General features: G+C 34.7%; 1 protein-coding gene across 3 annotated transcripts in view; it reads left to right on the top strand.

Moving 5' to 3' along the window:
- Nucleotides 1-18,019, top strand: part of Dop1R2 (dopamine receptor 2) — a 58,710-nt gene extending 40,691 nt beyond the window's left edge. The window contains exons 3-4 of one of the 3 annotated variants that reach the window (XM_088039326.1): nt 10,650-10,734; nt 16,966-18,019. In XM_088039326.1, the coding sequence (XP_087895452.1) occupies nt 10,650-10,734; nt 16,966-17,052 (172 nt within the window). In that variant the 3' untranslated portion in view covers nt 17,053-18,019. Of the gene's footprint in view, nt 1-10,649; nt 10,735-10,892; nt 11,020-12,579; nt 12,781-16,965 lie in introns of those variants that run through there. The other 2 variants (XM_088039328.1, XM_088039329.1) reach the window with 2 other exon arrangements.
- Nucleotides 18,020-20,461: the final 2,442 nt, after the last annotated feature.

Below are 20,461 nucleotides of genomic sequence, written 5' to 3'. Positions count from 1 at the left end.
TACTGTTTTCGCTGTCATTAGTTAAACCGATGTTTGAAGCGCTGCAAACAACTGTGCACCTTTTAATCAGATTTCAAATAAACACAGCTTTGTCGCCATAAATTTTTTTGATTTATGTCCCATGTATCCTGTGTTCCGTTTTAATTTTCCCCAGGAAGTATTTTCATGCGGAAGACAAGGGCGATGGGATTCAATAAAGACGAATTCTTTTATATTGGGGCTGCAAATCAGTGGGGCAAAGTCCATCCGGGCTCTGGACTCACCATTCCGGAGTTAAATGGCTAAACGATTCGGAATAATTCACCGTGATCTCAGTAAACTAGACCGAAAGTCTTATTCCGTCAGAGTTTAAACCACTTCATTTATGGGTAATCCTGTGAAGCTAATGAGCAAATGCCAACTTGAAGAAATACTCATTCTCTTATAGGATAATTTTGCGTTAGAATCTGTGGAAAAAGTTCTACATTAGGAGGCTTTACACTGATTAGTCACGTGCTGCGCGCTGTTTTTGTTTTGATTCCAAAAAGGGATCGCTCGTAAATTTCGCAGATTTATACCGACTCAAAGTCAATCAGACTTTAATTTATTAGGCACGAAACTTAAACGACTGGCGCTGGTTCCATAAAATTGTTTGAGTATTTGTCAGCCGTACCTAATTTATGGAGTCCCGGAAAGAATCCAACCTTGACTTTTAAGCAAATTTCAATACTGCCGGATTTTCTGGAGTAAAACCTCCACTCTTGGCAATCCTTAAATTTTCATTGCCATTTCAAGGAAGTGTGTGCTGGAAGTGAGCCAATATTTTAGGAGGGTTGAATAAGGAAAACTAAGCAAATCGCCAAGCAATAAAATGATAAGAGGGCACAATATTAATCTTGGATTTAGCCGGAAACTGATTCTAATTTATTATAGTTCGAACTAGCCGAGAAAAATTGGATTTCCGGGGCTTAAAACTAGAAGAATGACCATGTTGAGCGTGAACAAATTCACAGCTTTACAGTCGACAAGAAATTCTAACGTCTTGCTTCTATTGTGCTCGAATCCAAGCAAAACACTCCACTAAATTTACATACAACATTTCTCTTTTTAAACAAAATAATTTTTTCTCGGCGAGTAAAGCCAGAAAAGTGAAAAGAATTGATTTGGGATGGGTCACATTTGATTTATACCGTGGTTTTTGCGATATGAATTTCTCAGGAACAAAGAATCACCTTGATTTATCACGAGAAATATGAATAAAGAGGAATTTTCAAAGGAAAAAATTGTTGAAAAAATTTAAGCGATAATACAACCAAAGGCTGGGACACAAAGACAAAGGGCTTTTGTTCTGCGTAGATTTTCAACAAGTTGAAAATGTTTGTGATCATCTGCATAGTCAAATTTGACACAAAATGTTATTCTCTTAATAAAATGTTTTGAATTTTGTTGACTAATTTTGCTTAAAGCAGATGGTAGAAAATCCATTCAAAATATTGTTTAGTTTTCAGAATAAATTAATTTTGATTTAAAATTTAATTGCAATATTGCAGCACTAAAAATATGAATAACAAACACTCAAAGCATACTAAATTTAATAAAGTAGCATGCATCCCTTGACTTTAAAAATAAGTTCATTCTACCATTTTTATTGCAGCTTTCGGCCATGCGCAAAATTATTAATTGTTGGTTCTTTAATTTGCAAAGTTTTCCGTGCTCGACCAATTCCCTGTTAATTCTGCTGCGTTTTAGCAGAAATCACTATAAATAGTTGTAGAATCCCAGTCGGAGGGCAAACGTGAAAACTTCTTCGATTTAAAGTTGGTGGTGAGAACAGCGATCGCTTCCCCAAAGTTTCTTGCCATAAAATATCATTGTATCTAAAATATAGTTAACCTTTGTGAAAACGGATCGATTTGTTAAGCCTTCGTATACAAGGCCATAACCGAAACAATTTTTCAAAGAAAATGAGTTCGGGAAAATCAATCACACGTAAATAAGGGTCTTAAGCGAGCTTCGATTTTCTTATAGTATTTTTGATTGCTTTACGAGAACACAATCAGTTTGGAACTATTGGAGACGGAACTTAATGTTAATGCGGCATGAGAAGATAACGACTTAACACTTGCATCTTCATTTATCATTATGTCATCAAACACAGCGAGAAAATTGGAGGAAATAAATGGGACTGAGCAGGTGTTATCAAGCGTTTTGGATGCTCAACATGAATTAAATGTTCTGGCTTTTGATGTTTTGAAATTTCCAACATTCCGATACGTATTTATTACCTTTTCGAATTGATTTAATTTGTCATTTTCCATGCAGATGCGAGCTGGGTCTGTGGGCCACCGTTCCGCGGTTTAAGCAATGGGTGATATTTTTTCTTTAAATTAACGAGCGCATAAATCACGTGAAGGCGATCGATACCGGGACGGTTTTTTTTCCGAATTTTGTTTTAATGGGTTGAGGCACTAATGAAGGCAATAATATGGATAATTGCTTAAAAATACAAAAAAAAACTGCTCAGAAAAGACATTGAAAATTTAGCTCTTTGCTACCGACATGACTCCTTTAAACTTTGTAAGAACGTATTTACATTTTGTATTATACTGTGTTAACAGATTGTTATCACTACAACTTAGTGTTTTCCAAATCTACCAATTCGGAGTTAAGCCACTTAAAAGTTCTTTTATTACTTACCCAAAAGTTTATAAATTGCCGCTCAACGGTGTCTGCAACTTTATTACGAGACTTTGCAAAGCAGACAGCCGACCAGACTACATATACCTTAATCGTCGAGCTTAGGACGATCAAGGCTCAAAGTTTGATGGCTGAATGTTGTTAGTACAAACAATATTGATTTGCAAGTAGAGAAAACTACAAGTTTACAGGGCTTTTATTATTCAAATCGGAGCGCACTTTACGCTTAGTGTTTGCAAAAAACACCGTAGAATATCCATAATGTATATTTTTTATCGGATAAAAATGGTGGTTGCGCCGGGATAATGTTGAATCTTGTCATTTCTTATGTTGTAAAATGCAAACTAACAGAGCGCGTTACAAAAAGTTCCCCTAGAGTAACGCCTAATTGCTTTAAAACTCGAAGAGATCGGACAAATATGGGAACTATTTCTAATTTAAGACAATTCCGGTCCTGATGGGCGTAATTATAACTCAGTTAATTAATTAATAATCCCTTGACAAGCTGTTTGATACAATTTAAACCAGACACCCACCTGCACCTCGTAAACATCTGTCCTAATTTCTAGATTGAACAAATAGCTTTGTTTGGTGGTTGACGAGTAAATTGGTAGTTCATGTAAATGCCGGTAAAGTTTCCGAGACGAACACACAACTTGGACCGTTTAAGACCTTTCGTAGACAAGTGAATATCTTGACCCCCCTTTATGAAACTTAATTAAACACTAGTAACATGATTGTGTGAATGTAATGCTGCGACACAATGAAAAGTAGATTTTCAGCTTAATTTAATAGAAAGTCACGCTTATCTTGTTCCTTTCAAGATATTTTTGGAAGCGTGTGAAACACAGAATCAATAGGAAACGAGCTACGAGTAAGGCCAGACGAATTAATCGGTTACCAGACGCGTTTACGTTAAATATGGTAATTAATTTTAGACAAATTGGGCCGTGGTGAGGTACAAACTTCTCTCAATACTACATGAAATATAATTAGGTTGGCAAGCGCCTTATCTTGATTTTGTCAAAGCGCCTAGTGGGATTTCGCACCACCTTTGCATAGAGAAGCGGGTAAATGAGACGGAGAAAAAAACCGCTTGAAATTACTCATTTATGTGTGTTAATTACGTACGGTGTGGATATCCACACGTTGTGCAAACAGTGGTCATGATGGTTTAATTTGTGACATCAAAGCGGAAACTATTCGGTATTCTATTAAAATTGACATGGGATTATAGACAACACGTTTAACTTTGAATAAGCTCAGAGCTTTACGTTGAACATTGCAAAGATCACAGTTAAGCGTCGTATCGTCGAAACTTGCATCAGCTACCGGATAATTACGAGCTAGAGCCACAATTTCATGCAAACTTGTTTAAACAAATTTCTATTAATGATATCAAAGGATTTCGGGTGTTTACGCCCGCGTTTAAAATTAAGCTTAAACGTGGAAGACTAGAAAAGTTACAATGATTTTAGCAACGAGACGCTTTTATAAAACTATTTTGAACCAACTTTATAGTTCCTCGGAAAGTTGTGTTGTTTTGATATTAAATAACGCATCTAATTTCAGGCCTTTGTACTTTTGTATAACCCGAAAAGCGAACTAGCTTCCCACATCCTAAAACAAATATGAGTTACGGTTTGAATTCTGGCCACAGAACTTGTCGTACGAGTTTTTTAATCTTGTTAGCACCACTCGAAGTTACGCCACCATTCCAAATTGTCTAAAGAAAGTTTCCAACATCGCTTGAACAATTCTTTCTATTTAAGCGAAACGGATGAAACACTCAGTCTCGGGATGTTATGGGAAGTCGTTTAACTAGCAACAAAAAAGGTCTTAATCCGCCCGAAAATATTCGTTCTGTTACAGAATTTCTTTTATCAACACGAATTGTCCACTTTTTCGCATCGTTACGTTTTATTTTAAGCGGGGGTGTGAGAAAGGGTGGTGACAAATTACTTTACACAGTTTCACATTAGATTTTTTAAGCGCAATTGATCAGAGTGTCTAAAAAAGTGTTTTAGTTTAATGACGTGGCGCTCCCGGCGCATCCACCATTTTTATTCTTTACTGTTTTTGTACGCTGCACCAAAAGCTTTTCGGTGTCTGAATCGATTCACACCAAACCGAGTATTGCAACTACATTATTAAACTACATTCAACTTCCGCAATTTTCCCGAAGTTGTTGACATCAAGCGTGAACAACTAAATAGTCCAAACCAATTGTGCGCTCAATTTGTAAAACGCGCCAAATGCCTTAAGAACGCGTCATTGAGGATATGAAATAGTCGAAGGATAATTACAAGGTTACGCTCAACTCCTTTCGTGAAATTAACCGACCGCGATGGAACTCCCGGTGTCTTAAGTGTAATGCTCCCGCGACAATTAACCGTTACTTCAACATGAGTAACCATCATTCGGATGTTGTTAATATGGATATGGCGCAGTGTGCGATTTAGTTAATTTTACTCCAGGAGGCCCCAAACTGTTCCTAAATTAAATTCATATTACCGCTCGACGAAATTAACTAAATTTGTTTAGGTGTTTATTTAGCGGTTAAGAATCCCACTTTTGCACTCTTTGAAGTTTTTCACTCAACTGGGCTGAATTTAATTAAAATTGGAACTGGCGAACAAACTGAAATTAATTTTTTGCTTGAGGCTTTTTAGCGTTAACACTAAAGTTGATTCGAGCTAAACAAATATTGGTTAAAAACAGAGCAGTTAATGTGTTATCGGAAAATAATTGACATGACGCCTTCGTACAATAGTAATAATGACACGGATAATAAATCAAAATTTGATATTTGAAAAGTGGATTTTCGGTAATGCTATTGAACTGAATTTGAAAACCGCATCGAACTAATCGAGAAGGGTAATTTCGAATTAAAGCCGGCGTTAATATACTACTGTTGGTGTTGCCCTAAATTAGAGCTTAATATCCTTAGCTCTTATCGACATGTTCGAGGAAACTTATCTCATTATGAAATTTACAAGGTTAAAGTTACCCTCCACGGACTCGTAAAAAAACTTGCGTGTATCGTCATTGTCGTGGAATAAAAACCAGAATCGACGTCTTCATAATTTCGCGTCTAGACGCCACTTATCCCAATTATGAAATCTACCATCAAAGTCGCAAAGCACTACACTCTTTGAAATTACATTTTTTAAAACAATGCAGGAAAGTTCCATGATTCAAAGTTCCGCTCGTCGTGTAATGAAAAGTCTGTGAAAGCTTTGCATTATTTGGATCACACTTCCGCACTCCGTTTTATAGCGTGTGCTTTCAAGTAGGAATGTCAAGGCGGAATTGACACCGTAACCCTGAAGAGCCTCCATCGATGGTAGGCTTATTTCATTAGATTAGTCGTGATAAGAGTCCTACGAAATACAATGAAACCGTTTACTTCTCTCTTTTTAGAAAAAGATCCGCCTTTTGTGTTATATCCTTGTTGGTGTCTTGAGATCACTTCATTTAAGTACGTTTTTTCCTTCCTTCTCTAGTTAATTTTTATAAATGTTCCAGAGATAAAGATGAATTGATCTTTTCTGGGTGAGAAATTTTGATTTAGAAGGGGCTTTCAAAGAATTCGGGAATCGGCGCAATACTAGCTGAACTTTGTTTGGTTTCGCGATAAATTTTCTAAAGTATGAAGTTTCACATTATAATTAATTATGTTATAATAATGAATTTGATAGAATGGTAATTAACTGTATTTTGACTGGGGTAAAGTATCGATTTCGATGGACATCATGGAAGTTACATGCAGCTTTCGGCCTAGCAACGGCATTGATTCAACTGAAAAAAAAAGTGTTTCCGGCGATCGTTTATAATGCACGATTATTAGGCAAAAATCGTTTATTATTGACACTTATTAATAACCGATTTTTATGTATTACTGCTCGCCACAAATCCAAGCTTTCGCCTATGCCAAATTTTTAACTGTATAATTCCAAACGATGTCTATCGAACTAGGAGTCTTTATGTGGAGTTGTTTTGATTTGGTATTAATAAACAAACAGATCCAGAGCCTTCAAAATCGCGTCTTCAGATCATTATTGAATTACTTATTTTGTGTGTAATTGGTTGCTTATAATAATCACATTAAATCATTCATTAATAGCCCACTTTAATGCATGATTTCAGCCGACAAATCATGCATTAATAGTACCTAAAAACAAACGATTGCCGGAAATAGTACATTATTATACGAGCATGTTATGAGACTTATTTTTCACAAAGTGAACATGGAGTCTAATACTATGCTTTATCTAGGATCATTTACTGATATAAGTACGCGATTTTTTTTAATGAAAGTTACTAAATTCTTTGTTCAGAAGGTATATTAAACAAAATTACATAAAAATTGACATTTCTATTCAGGGCTAACTTCGTTTCTTTTACAAAACCATGGCAATATGGTCATTATTAAATGGATTTTGGCCAATCAGAGGCAACAAATTTTATGATAGCACAGGACTTAATTATGGCCATCATTATTTGTCTAAAGAAAAAACTGTCACTGTATTACCGCTTAGAAATGACAAATCCGCCAAGCAAATTTCAATTTCCGTTTTAATACTTTTGTACCATTTTTTGTTCTTCTTTTCAAACCGCTTACAGTACACCAAATTACATTCCACAATAGTTGCTTTCGTTCTCTGCACTTCAAGTAATGACTTCGCATCACTCAGCTCTTTTTGTTAACTTTATCTTCTCTAAATTATTTCTATTAACTCTCTTAACCCACAGTTTATCTCGCTAAAACCAATTTTATTACACTATTTAAAAAGAGAAAGCAAAAAAGTGTCCCTGGCAGATCATTTATTGAGCGATTTGTAATGTCCCACTGAAGCTGAACTCTTTATCTCCTTCGATGGGGCACAAGCCCGGCTAAATCTCTTTCAGTTGAAAATGGACTAAAATGTGGCTTAGGTCGAACGAAATCTTCTAAATGTAGTTAGCACTTCGATCTAAATTTAGAGCTGTATAAATAGGTTTCATCTTTCATGTTCCATCTGGTTAATTAGCATTGATCGTCATCGTTTCCCATTGCCACCAAAAATAGTTCATGGAAGGAAACAAAGACGTCAAGTTCCGCTTTAACAAATAGTCTCAACTCCTGATCCATGCAACTCCCTCATTAATTTTAGCACGAAATAATTTTATTGTGGAGCCTCACTAAGACTGCTTTAATTAGAACAGTGACGCAAATTCGCAAATTTTGAAACAGCTTTATTTTAGAAAAAGCTATGTCTTAAAGCTGTCGCTTTGTTCTTCGTCGAGATAGTGTTTGTAATGAGAACAACTCGCTTGAGATTCAAATGTGACGTACCCCTTTTACATTGTTACCGTATCTTTATGATCCATTTGCATGATAATTTTGAATTCATAAATGGAAAAGTCCCTTTGATAAAATACTTTATATTTCACAGATCATTACAGCTTTCAACTGAATCCAATTAAAATTTAATTACCGTCACAAATTATTATAATCCGACGTGGGGGTTCTAACTTAACAGTAATTATTAATGAGGCTTTTAAGACATTTGCGGCTTTTGCATGGAATTTGTTCTCAGTTTCGGCCAGCTGCATTCCTCGAATGTCAACCAAATTCCGGGCATTCGTGGGACAGCAAGTGTGCAAAAAGTGCATCCCTCATGTCCCACGAATTTATGTAGGAAAAATGGTGGATGCGCTGGGACAACAAGATCCGTTGCGGTCCAAAAAGCTAATTCATTTCCATAACTGCAGTGCAAGCATAAATTTAAGTTTGTAAAAACAGAAGGGTCTATTTTGTTCCGTTGGAAATCTACAGAGTGGTTATGAATTTTAAGCACGATTTCAAGTCCCCAACTAATTTAAATAAAAAAACGTTTTGGATTTAAGTCGGTCTGACATTGAGAGTTTACCCATTTCTGAGTAGTGGAAGCTTTATAATCTTGCGGAATGTCCCTTGAATAATTATTCGCTTTAGCACACCATACAAATAAAGATAAACTACAGTAGTAAACCACACAATGCACATGTTATATGCAAATCATTTCGACAAACCAGAGAAATCTGCATAAAAATCGTATTTAATTCGTTGATAGTAATAATTCCTCAGTTCACGTCTCCTCTGAGAAAATTAAAAAACGAAGACATCGCAAAGATAAGAGATAAAAGAGATTTTATTTCAGGCTACTTCTAGACGCATCTAACAACTTTAGGGTCCCATTAAATAAACGAGACAATTTTTGCATTTCTCTGGAAATTTACTCGCTCCAACTCTGTACTTCGCTTAATCAAATTAATTATCTCGGTTAAGGGTCGTTGAGTTTTTGCGATTTTTGGTGTGGAACCCCTGACATTTTTATTTAAAAAAACTCTGCGCTCGCACAAAGACGGAGTCCATAACATATGGAATTCTCTGAAGGTTTTATTGGAAATTCAATATTGAGAAAGTGCACTCAAGCATTTCAGATATTTTCCCAACCGAAAAATCATCATACAAAGTATTAACATAAATTTCTTAAAACAAATTTTCCTAGTTTATTTCCGCTCTGCCAATTCCGACACTCATTAAAGTGAAACTCGTTTAAATTTGAAGCGTTTTCGATGTAAAAACTGCCACAAAGTTCGAGATTGAGTGCGCTTTTCAGACAATAAGATTAAGAATAATTTCTGCCGACATCAAGTGATTAAAAAAGAACACGAAACTCTCTCTTTGACCTGGAATTTCGAACACATTCAAGTTGCTTTGTCTGTTTTTGGCCATCATCCATCAAAGTCTGTCTACCTAATTGAGTAGAGTTTGCAGTAATTAATTTTGGGGGTAAATATCAATTTATCCCACAAGTCCAATTTAAACCAAATCAAATTATCAGCAGATTATAAAACAAGCGTGGATTTTTAATTACCCCGGAATACACTGTCCATCTTAAACTTGATGCTCCAAAGTTAATTTAAGGCGGTTATAATAACCCAAGTTTGAACAAATTTGAAATTCTAATGTGCAAGGAAGCAGTTTCATTTTTTCGTCATCTTGACAGATTTAAATAATAGTGACGACACAGAAACGTTCATTTAGTTAAGCTGAAGCTTAAGTTCTAAACCTATATTTCACAGTGAGAGATTTACATACAAACGATTTTTATTATTATTTAGTTTTTAAAGTTTTAATTTATTCTACCAGTACTTTAGTGGCCGAAAAGTGTTCGCACTTCACGACAGCCACCATTCTTTATTTTAATAGACACTGAAAACATACGGTAAAAACCAAGAAAAAAGAAGTAAAATTTCCAATTTTGTGCTCGGCATTCGGCGTCAGAATGCATTGTGAATTTTTTATTCGGACATTAATAGCAGTTGGATGAATTCAGTTTTTTTTGTAAATCTGGTTTTCAGTGGGCTCTCAACTATTGTAAAAATATAAAAACTGGTGAGATGAAATATTGGAAAGTTTCCTCCTTGGCCACTTCAGAAACTCTGGCTATTCAACCGCGCGATGCCTTAGGGATATTAGATTTTGTCTCTCGTGAGCCCGTTGCTTAGCCGAACTTCCGACGTCCTCCTAAGTAGTAAAAGACGGTAACAAACGGAAAACAAAGAAACAGATTTGACACTTGTCATGTTTTCGCTCAACGCCTTCAAATTCCCCTAAATCTGTTTGTTTGTTCAATTCTGTCGTAGCAAACAAGTTATTAGCCACGAATTAAAATCATTCGATCGCTCGTTTTTCAGGGCTTGAGCTCTCCTCGCATTTGAATAATCCATAATGAGCCTTCCAATGCATTTTTTATTTGCAATGACACCCGTTGAGCGCGAAAATAAATTAAAATTCCAAGCAGCAGCTGCATACTCATATCAGATTTAATCAGAATTCCAGTCAACAACTGGAATCTCTATAAAATGGCGATTTAGCCGAATCTACCGAAATATCATTCACTCGGTTTATTACCCCAATTGACTAAATGTTTTTTTTTCAGGGCCTTTTTAAGGATTCTGTGTGTCTGCTGTCCCAGACAAGTAAGACGTCGATATCAACCAGCTTTCCGAAGCAAACCAAGTCAGGTAATAAAAAGCACTTTTGAGACTTCAAAATCCCGAATGGACTTTAATCTTAAAAATAAAGATCAGCTATTTCAGCAGACGACACTTACCAACTACACAAAGACTTCATTCATTTGAAAATTATAATAGCAAGTTTTTTCATTTTGCTTTTTTTTCAGCTTCCACTTCCGTTTACCAGAGCTGCATTAGAACAGCTTTAACTCGTTTTATTTTTAGGGATTTTTTAGTAATTAAAAGGGACAACGATTTAAAGTATTTATTAATGGGTAGTCACTTTTGTAAGTACGCTAGTGCATCTCGGCAACATTAACTATTTACAGTGAAGCCCTGTCTACTTTTGAAAAGTTGTAAATTGTAGATAATCCAAGCATTTACGTTAATAGGGTCAGTTGGGACTTACCAAAAAATTAAAAAGTAAACTTTCTAAAGTAGTACGTTTCCTGATTCTAAATCCGAAAGCCGTTTTGCTCTATTACAATTTTGTAAGAAATGGCATTGATTTTTAATTAAATCGCCAAGAAATAACAAAAAGTTTTATTTTTTTTTTAACTTCTCAATGTTTTTTGTGTAACTTCTAATCGATAAAAAATAGCAATGCATTTGTCAGCGCGTCAAAAAGGCAAGAATTGAGCAAAACGGACTTCAGATTCCATTTAAGAAGAAAGTTTCCACTTTGCAGTATTTGTTGACTAGTGTCATTCTTACAAAAAATTTGATTCTTCTTTCTAAGTTTTTATTATTTTATTTTGGGCCAGGTTCTTCTCGCTTTATTCCATTTCTTTTAACATTTTTTTCTGAAAAATTACCATTACTATTTCTCAAAAACGCAGTTTTTGAAATTTTGTGTTTTCACTGTTTCCTAAATATCCTGAAATAAATGTAACAGCTTTGTAAGTTTCAAAGTTTTCAGATCTAGATTTCGATTTCAGGTTACTCTATCAGTTTTTTCTTTTTTTCTTTAAATGTCATTTTCAATTCTGTTCTCCAAATAGTTCTCATAACGACTTATTTTACATGTATAACAAAAAAAAATCTAAATCAAAATGTATACAAATTGTGTGTGAACTATCTCAAAGTTTTCCGCCGAACTGTTTACAAATAAACCCTCTCCACCCTTTGCGTAAGCTGCTTTACGTAATAATTGTAAATAAAGTTGTGGAATTTGATGACATTGAAGGTCGCCAAGAACTAGTTTCTGAGGAATCCCAGATGTTTACAAATAAAGGACTGTCTACGTCACGGAAGAATTTCTTGTTTTGCAACCTTGAGAGTTAAGTTGTAGGTGAAACTAAACGCCGATTTTGGGTCAACTTCTTGTAGCTTGTGGTAGTCACACCCTGAAAATAGAAAAGAGCGGTTTTGAAGGAAACACCCAACTGACCCTATCGTAACCTTTACTCTATAAATTTGCTCATATTAACGCATGTCAATAACCGAAGTTACCTTTAAACTTTAGAACAAACTCCTGAAATTGTCTTACTAGCTGCAAGTAACCTTTGCACGTATTCCAAACAAAATTGAAACAGAAATTCAATCAAAATTGCGGAAATAAATGGTCTGAATTAGTTCATTTCATGCTGAAATAAATGAAATGAATGAAATTGGGGTTTATGATTACGTAATAAAACGCATATTTACAACAAAAATGTATTTCCACGTGGTCAAATTTAATTTAAATTGTCGCCGGAAAATGGAGAATTTATTATGATATCCCATCGATCGTGATAGGAAAATGAGATTCCTACCAGCAATATCGGCAGACAATCGCTATGATTTAAAAAGAATCAATCATGATTCCCATTCGGCGTTGGTCGCATCGCTGACTGATAACTGTAATTGTTGCAGAGGTTCTCATCGCAGCGTTATTACTCTTCGTACTCTCTTCGCCATAACTCCTGCGAGCAGACATACATTTAGCACACAGCCCCGCCTCGGCCCTCCGTGGAGATAGCCTCCAACTTACCCTTTACAAGATCCACGTCACTTTTCTATTTTTAAATGCGATAACATTGGCCATCTTGGCTGGCTATTCATCCAAATTTCCTCGATCTTTCCGTTTCCTTTTTCCCCCATGTACGTCCTCAGGCGTGTGTGCTCAAGGTATGTGGACTTTCAATCAACTCACAGCAGCGTATTGGACTGGCTCTAATGTTACAAACAACACCGAGGTGGCGACAATATTTTCAAGAGATTGTAATTCAAAAATTCGAGAGTTTCCTTGTGCTAAATGTGCATTTTCCGCGGCTCATTGGAAGCTCCGCATTCACCATTAATTCCCTATATTCCACCTAAATTTCCAATTTACTCCGATAAATTTTTCAGCTGGTTAAGTGCAGATAGCACTTCCTCATTTCTTACTCACACTCGATTCGGAGATCGATCTACACCTTGCGGCAAATTTATGCAAGTTCCATCAATAATAAACAGGAGTTTGTGAGGGATGCATGCCTCAAAAACCACCAATTTTCAGCCAGTCCAATGCAATTGCTGCGAGTCTCGTTAAATGTCTCGCACTGTGTTGTCAAACATTATCTACGCTTTTGCACAAAATTACCAAATCTACACGATTTTATGTTCTTTGTGTTGTCAGTAGAATGTTCATCACGTTTTGTCTAAATACAACACGATTTTGTTTATTCAAAGACTTTTGTTATTCTTTGTAATTGTAATTAAAACCAGTAAAGTGAGTTTCGAGAGTTATTAAATTATGAAGTTTCGAAGGACTTTCTTGTTAAAACACGAAATATTTTGATTTGTTAACGAAAAGTTGAATTGACAGCACTTGCACGCGTTTTTTTCAGGCTGCTATGCACTTTTATTTATAAAACTCGACACTTTCTTTATTATTCTTAGTTGCGTTGTATGCGCTTTTAAATAGAGACGTTTCCGTCATGGAGTCTATTGTTATTTGTGACGTTCTTTTAGATTTCCTCTTTCATACAACTAGTTTCAGGTTTCAACTGTGTTGTTTTTTGTCGTCCTCATTTGCAACAAAGCGTTTTCAAGCTTGAGCATGCACCACTAATAAGTCAGTTTCATTGTAGTAAAATGGTGGATGCGCCAGATTCAGTTGAATTTACAATGTATCTTTTATTCATAGATGAGAATTAGTTATTCTTAGATGGAACATTGACTTAAAATTTTGAGCGCTACTCGTCTTCTCTTGATTAAAGAGCCGGTAAATGATCTGGCGACAGTTGTCGCATATTTGATCTAAAGGCGACATTTTTCTTTCAGTTTGATTTATCTCCAGACTTTGTCTTGGATGTATTGAACTGTTTAAAAAACATGCGATCGGAATGTTTACACAATTCGCATGAGAGACTTCAGGAAATTAAACAAACATGAATTGTGTCGGTTTGTCTGACTACCAAAATCCAAAAACATTAGCCGCATCGTGCGAAGATTTCATGTTTTGCGATCAATGTACGCTCCCGATGGTTGTGTAAAATTGAGCTCATAATGTGTTTACATTCTTGTAGTTTGATGTGAATAGAGTGTTGACAAGAGTTAGTACGCATGCAAGTCTTCTATTATTGTTACGATCGATTACATAAATACCTGTATTGTTCGAAGTATTGTTAACTGGTTCTTCGTTCTTTAACAAAGTATGCACAAAATGCCAATTAGATTTAACACAGTCATGAATAAAACATTGTTATTTCAACTAATTGCGTTCAGAATTCGGGCAGTATTATATTTTCGGTAAAGTGGTTTTTGCATACTTTACTTCTTTTCAAGCCTAATTGTTCAAAAGTCGTTACAGATCACGTTACTGTTTTCTTGCTGTGACACGTCCGGAATTGGTTACTTGACACTGTCACATTTCTTTTTCAATTAACGTTCACATAAATTTTCAAGATAAATTGAGTTTGTATGATTCGAATGTTAGTCACGCTGCTCTTGATAGATATTCGCTCAATATAACTACGTCTACGACTAGCGGGACTGAATTAAAATCAGAGTTGAAAAGCAAGTTTAATAGATCAGTAGAGTGCTCAAGGAATTTTATTACGAGAGCTACAAGCACTGGATTTTTTTGAGGAAGAAGTTTGGCAGATTTAATCATCTTGCAAATGAGAAAATATCGTTCTTAACCTTTTATAATTTTTTCTTCACTATTAATTTGAAAACATGTCATTATGTCGTTTGATTCCGAAATGTAAAATTAAATTTCTCTCCTACAAACTGATAAAGAAACGCGTATTTTGGGTTGCCTATATTAAGCGCAATATTTAGTGGGGACAGAAACAAACTCACCAAAATTAAATGCATTAAATAGAAAAAATAAATCATTTTGTTACTATGCAGGGTGATAAAAAAAGGCGCACATGAGTGGAAGCACCACGTTCTTTTCAGTAAAACCATCTCGAAAATGAAAGGAAAATTAATTTAAACTTATTTATTTTTACAATATGGATTGTTTTCAAAGGGAAAACTTGGCAATGTTGCTCAACCCTTTCTAATAAAATTTTTCATTTAGCAATTTCCGTAAGTAACCAACTAATATTAAGAGCTTTACAATTTTGCAACACTGAAAATTTCTCTTCGCACTTTTGTCCGTTTTGTGATACAGAATAACATTAACTGTAAAAATTGTGATGTTATAATAATAAAATTGTTACAAAAAGTTTATCCAAATAGAGTATGATCGTTTAAAAAAGAAAGCTTCTAGCTTAGTTAAAAAGCACAAATTTCGTTTTGGTTTTCAATTTTGGGCTCAGGAAACAATTAGCTGCAACATGATAGGTAGCATGGTCGTCTTTTTTGTCACCTTGTATATTTATAATAATAAAAAAATATACAGGAGGTAAAGTAAAGTAAAGTGTTTCGAACGCAATATCTTTATTATTTGAACACGCATTTTAATAAAATTTAAAATGAAGATTACTATTGAATACGGCTTAATTCGACGATAAATAAACTACTTCAGCATTAAAAATTCAATTTTAGGGTCCTTTTTAACAAGTAATTTTGTGTTTAACTTAACGTTTAATCAATTACTCAAAACATAAATTTGAAGACACATTTTATACAATGGAAACAAACGTGTTTAATGGGGAAAGGTTGCTACATGATATGCCAACGCCAAGGTAACTGTCTTGAATCTGTTATTTGTCAAATTTAATTTTTATTCTTGATTTGACGGATTGCGCCTATCAGTTTTAGCCGTTTAGATTAAATTAGAATTATTTAAATCTAAATGAAAACAAATATAATTTGAAAAAAAAAACGATGTTGATTGCAAATTCAAATCAATTTTTACCTCTTCAGTTACCTTAGTTTTATTAATTAATTTGTTCACAAATAACAAAGATATTGAGCACGAAAGGCTTATTATTAAATTGGGATGACAAAACGTTTTATTCCTAAAATGTCGATGTGATTGGGAAGTTAAGATTTTTGCAATTCGTTTGAGAAGCGGATTACATATTTCACGCCAAGAACAAAAACAACATAAAACTCAATACTGCAGCAGTGAATCAGTAAAATTGGCCTCTAACCAGCACAATTTGCTTTAAACTTCAAAATATTATTTGTTTTGTGCATTGGAATAACATTATTTAATTTACAATAAACAATGTAATAACAGAGATTCGCATACCATTCAATCAAACAAATTGAAATTGTATAATAAATCATTTTATTTTTATCAAATAGTGTACCCACTTTTTATACAAATCTGAGGAAACTTTCATGTTGTAATATCCGTCAAAGTATGCGTCTAAAACCCTTGTTCAATGGACTATGAATTTGCAGAGCTTGAATGCATTAATGTCAAACCTGAGCAAAAAAACCGTAACACCATCAGCACTGTACTAAATGGTGGATGCGCCGGGTTCGGTTAAATATCATGTTTTTAACTCGAAGACACATCTCTGGTAGTTTTCAGCAAATAGGCAAATAAATACCGCCCCCGTTCTATTTTCGTCCGTATTAAAACGGCTTTGGATGATGTGGTAATCCGATACGGCTTTGCCGGCGGCCGGGAATCCGCGATATATTTTCTTTTATCTCATCACGTCAACTATTTGAACAACTAGGCTTGCAACTTATGTGTATATCTCTATTCCTTACACTTCACAACCCTCGTATTATTTATGTCTTGCCATGTCCAGATCCGTGGGTCAGTCGCAAGAGATAGATCAAAAAACTGTCTCTGACCCTTTTTGTTCACTAACGTGGGTAAAATGCTTCAATTACAATTGACGTAGAACTGTGTTCTTTCAGCAATATTTTAACTCCCACGTGGTTGAAAGCGCTCCAAGCGGAGTAACTTACTCTTCAGTGGGTCAACATGAACTGTATCCGTTGTGACGTCACGTTCGGAGCAGACATCCGACACCTACTTTATCGACTGGAAATGCTGGATCACCCACCCACAGAGTGATCCATTCTTGCTCACCTTCCCCTAGCACACTCAGGATGGGATGAACTCTTATAAATGTGTGTTGAATCAAAAATTACAATCATATTATCATACTTTGCAGGTTCTCATTTGTTCAATTTTTTTTTATTTCGATTACGAATCTCAGTGAATCTGATCGTTTATAAACATAAATTAGTATTGGTATAAAGTACTTATAAGCTACAGGGGGGAAATGTGCGCTTTTAGATAATTTTAAATAAAAAGAAGTGATAAATTAGGTATAAATGTCCACTTAGACCAATTCACCGACACACAACCAAAACTTTCGTTTCGAAACAACACTGCCAAATTCAGTCGTTTTCCCAGTAATCCAAAACTGATCATTTTAAGGTGTAAACTCCTTCGGTGAATTGCTTCGGTGACACGATAAATGTCTGCTTTATTTATAGATAGCCACAGGTGGAAAATCCGAATAGATTCAATCGTTTCTAGTAATTTTTTTGTAGAGTTTTCATTACTGTTATAGCCTGTCCTTGAGTTAAAATAGTTAAATCGGTAGTTAAATGTGACAATATCAATTTTTGTCAAGATAAAATCCAGCGATTCGGATCCACTGAGAGCATAATCTTTGTGCGACCAACAATGTTTTCTTTCGTTACAAAAGGAGGTGTCCAATAATTCGTTATTAGACCACTTTCCTCGGCTTTACAAATGTGTATATCTTAAATTAGTTTTCTTCAACTGTGATATGATAATACTTTAATTTAGTATTTAGTAAATAGCTCAGTATTTGTAAAAGCAAAAATTTTAATCTAAGTTTTAGGACTTATGTATTTTTATAGTCACAAAGAAAACTATAATATGTATAAGGACCGACTGTTACTTCTGTTTGTTATTTGTTATGTTGAAATACACTTAGGGGTTGTGTACCAGATTTTAATTTGCTAGAATGTTAAATTAAAATGGACCTAGTCAATTACAGTGTATAATATACTAATCACACTAAATAAACAAAAATGTATTAAATTTTATTGTGTTGATGTATCAGTGATGTTCTTTAAATTCAAATTTTATAAATGTTGTTTGTTTTATTAAACTATACGATATTTGGCTTGGTTTGTTTAGCCTCCCCCAAAAACAACTTCAAATGTGCACAAGACACAGTTTGAGTGTCGCCTGGAATATTGTACGTCACATAAAATTTATAACTTTAAAGATCTTCTATTTAGATGTGTTTACTAAACTCTGGGGAAACGTTCCATTAAATTTAGGGGTAAAACTACTCGTTATATGGGAGTCTGTGTATAGTCGCAGCACTAGAGAGGTGATTTATTCCGAAAAATTACATTAGTTATTATTACACTGTATAGGACAACAATCGGGATAAGGAGCAGAACTATCAACCGATCCTGCCAGTTCGCAATCTGCACCCTCTACGACTTTCGGCGCACACCTGTAAAAATTCTTAAAACTGTTTTTAATGACTTTATAATTACCCGTGGTATATTGTAACTCCACCGCGTTCACAACTTGCAAGTTTACACTCTCCAGGTACGCTCAATTCTTCTCCAATCTGCATATCACCAGTATCGTCATTGAAACAGCCTCCACGACCTAAAAAAAAAGTTAACTCCTCTTTGAAAAGATTTATAGTTACCGACTTCTTAAAGGATTGGGCGGAGCTCTTTCTATGGCTGCTTCACTAGAGCATAACATCAGAAGCACAGTCACAGGTATTAGAAGTTCCATTGTTAAACAAATTTGATTGTTTGTATGTGCCCCAGATAATTCGAGTTTATATACCTGTAGATGTCAGAATGTTGTTTTTTTGCTAAATGAAGCATAAAATTAACAATTTGGTTTATTACTGGAACGTACTACGCCATTTGGATGAAATGTTCTGCCTACGTAAAAATTGCGATTCTTCGATCTATTTTGTGGTATTTAACTATGTGGATAGTTAAGAAAAGTTACAGGAACGACCAAACATTCTGTACTTGCGCTGTTGTTTTTCGTGTCTAATCCCGCATTGAAAGGCTCACAGGCTGTCGGAGATTTAACGCTTGCCACTCTTTGAGTAGTTTCTTCTGGATGCTTTTTGTTAGATAATGGACAAGGCACAAGTTGCTTGTTGCGCTTAGCTATGTCTTGAACGTCCAGTATTTGATTGCAAAGTCTAAGAGTAGAGACCGGGCCATCCGCGCGTCGGAGTTTAATCATATGTATAGAAATGCTTCATAATTAGCTTGTTATTTACAATGAGGTGTGTGTGGTTCAAAATCACTTTTTTCTCGAGGATTATTGTCTGCACAACATCTCGATTTAGCCCACAAACTCCTGATCATATTTTAAATTTCTAAGAACTCAATCGTTGTCTTTTAGTGATTAAATTATAAAGATTAGACCCACACAATACTTATACTTTTATTCAATTTGTTTATCAACACCCAGTATAAATCTTCAGCACGTCCTAACTGTTGTACTTTAATACAAATATTTGCGTAATTCCATTTGTATACCAAAATTAAAATTCTGTTTAAATTTTAACATGCGCTATTTTTCTACCAAATTTTATGTATGTATTTCATTATTTCCTTTAAATAACCTTTTATTTTCGGCTCTATATTGCATAATGTTTCTAAAAAAAAATGTTTTAAATTTTGTGCAGAAATATTGATGCACTAATGAATTTGTTTTGTAAATCAGTTTCAAAGCCCAATGTCAATGAAAATGACTGAAAAGTTGGAAATAAAAGGCTGTTACACAAGTAGCAAAAATGACTATAGGAGTTTCATCATTATAGAGTAACGTAAGTTTTACAGAGCCGAACTGTTCAAATTTGAATAATTTTGACTTGGCCAGTTGTTTCTTGTGTTGTGGTAGACCTACAGTTATTAAAAGTGAATTGTACAAGGGTGGAACGAAATTTACGTGTAGTGACATTGTGGATTGTCTAAAGGAACCCAACACTGGTAATTTTCCGTAATAACTTCAGGTAACTTTTTGATTATTATTTGAGAGCTAATTTATTTCAGACAAGTGGGTAATTAAACGCAACACCCAATTTTTTAAATGTGAATTGTCTAAAACCATTAATAACTAAAAGTTAAATAAATACGATAAACGTTTTTTGTCCGAAGGATTTTTGCAGTCTTTGGAAAACAATAAGTTATTAAATTCAGTGTCATAGGCGTTGAATAACGGGTAATCCCAGAGGGTTTTGCCTCATTGGAATTTGGATTTTTTGCAGATTCATAATCTACAGCACTAGCTGATGCTGGGTTAAAGCTTTGTATTTTATTTAGGTTCACCTGTATAAAACATGATTAATTCTTTTTAGGAATCGTTTTATTCTAC

Source organism: Gnatocerus cornutus, chromosome 6 (genome assembly GCF_029298725.1).
Source record: "Gnatocerus cornutus isolate USDA-ARS CGAHR chromosome 6, icGnaCorn1.1, whole genome shotgun sequence".
Taxonomy (NCBI): domain Eukaryota; kingdom Metazoa; phylum Arthropoda; class Insecta; order Coleoptera; family Tenebrionidae; genus Gnatocerus; species Gnatocerus cornutus.
The sequence above is the reverse complement of the archived record's forward strand: the minus strand, read 5'-3'. Positions and strand labels throughout refer to the sequence as shown.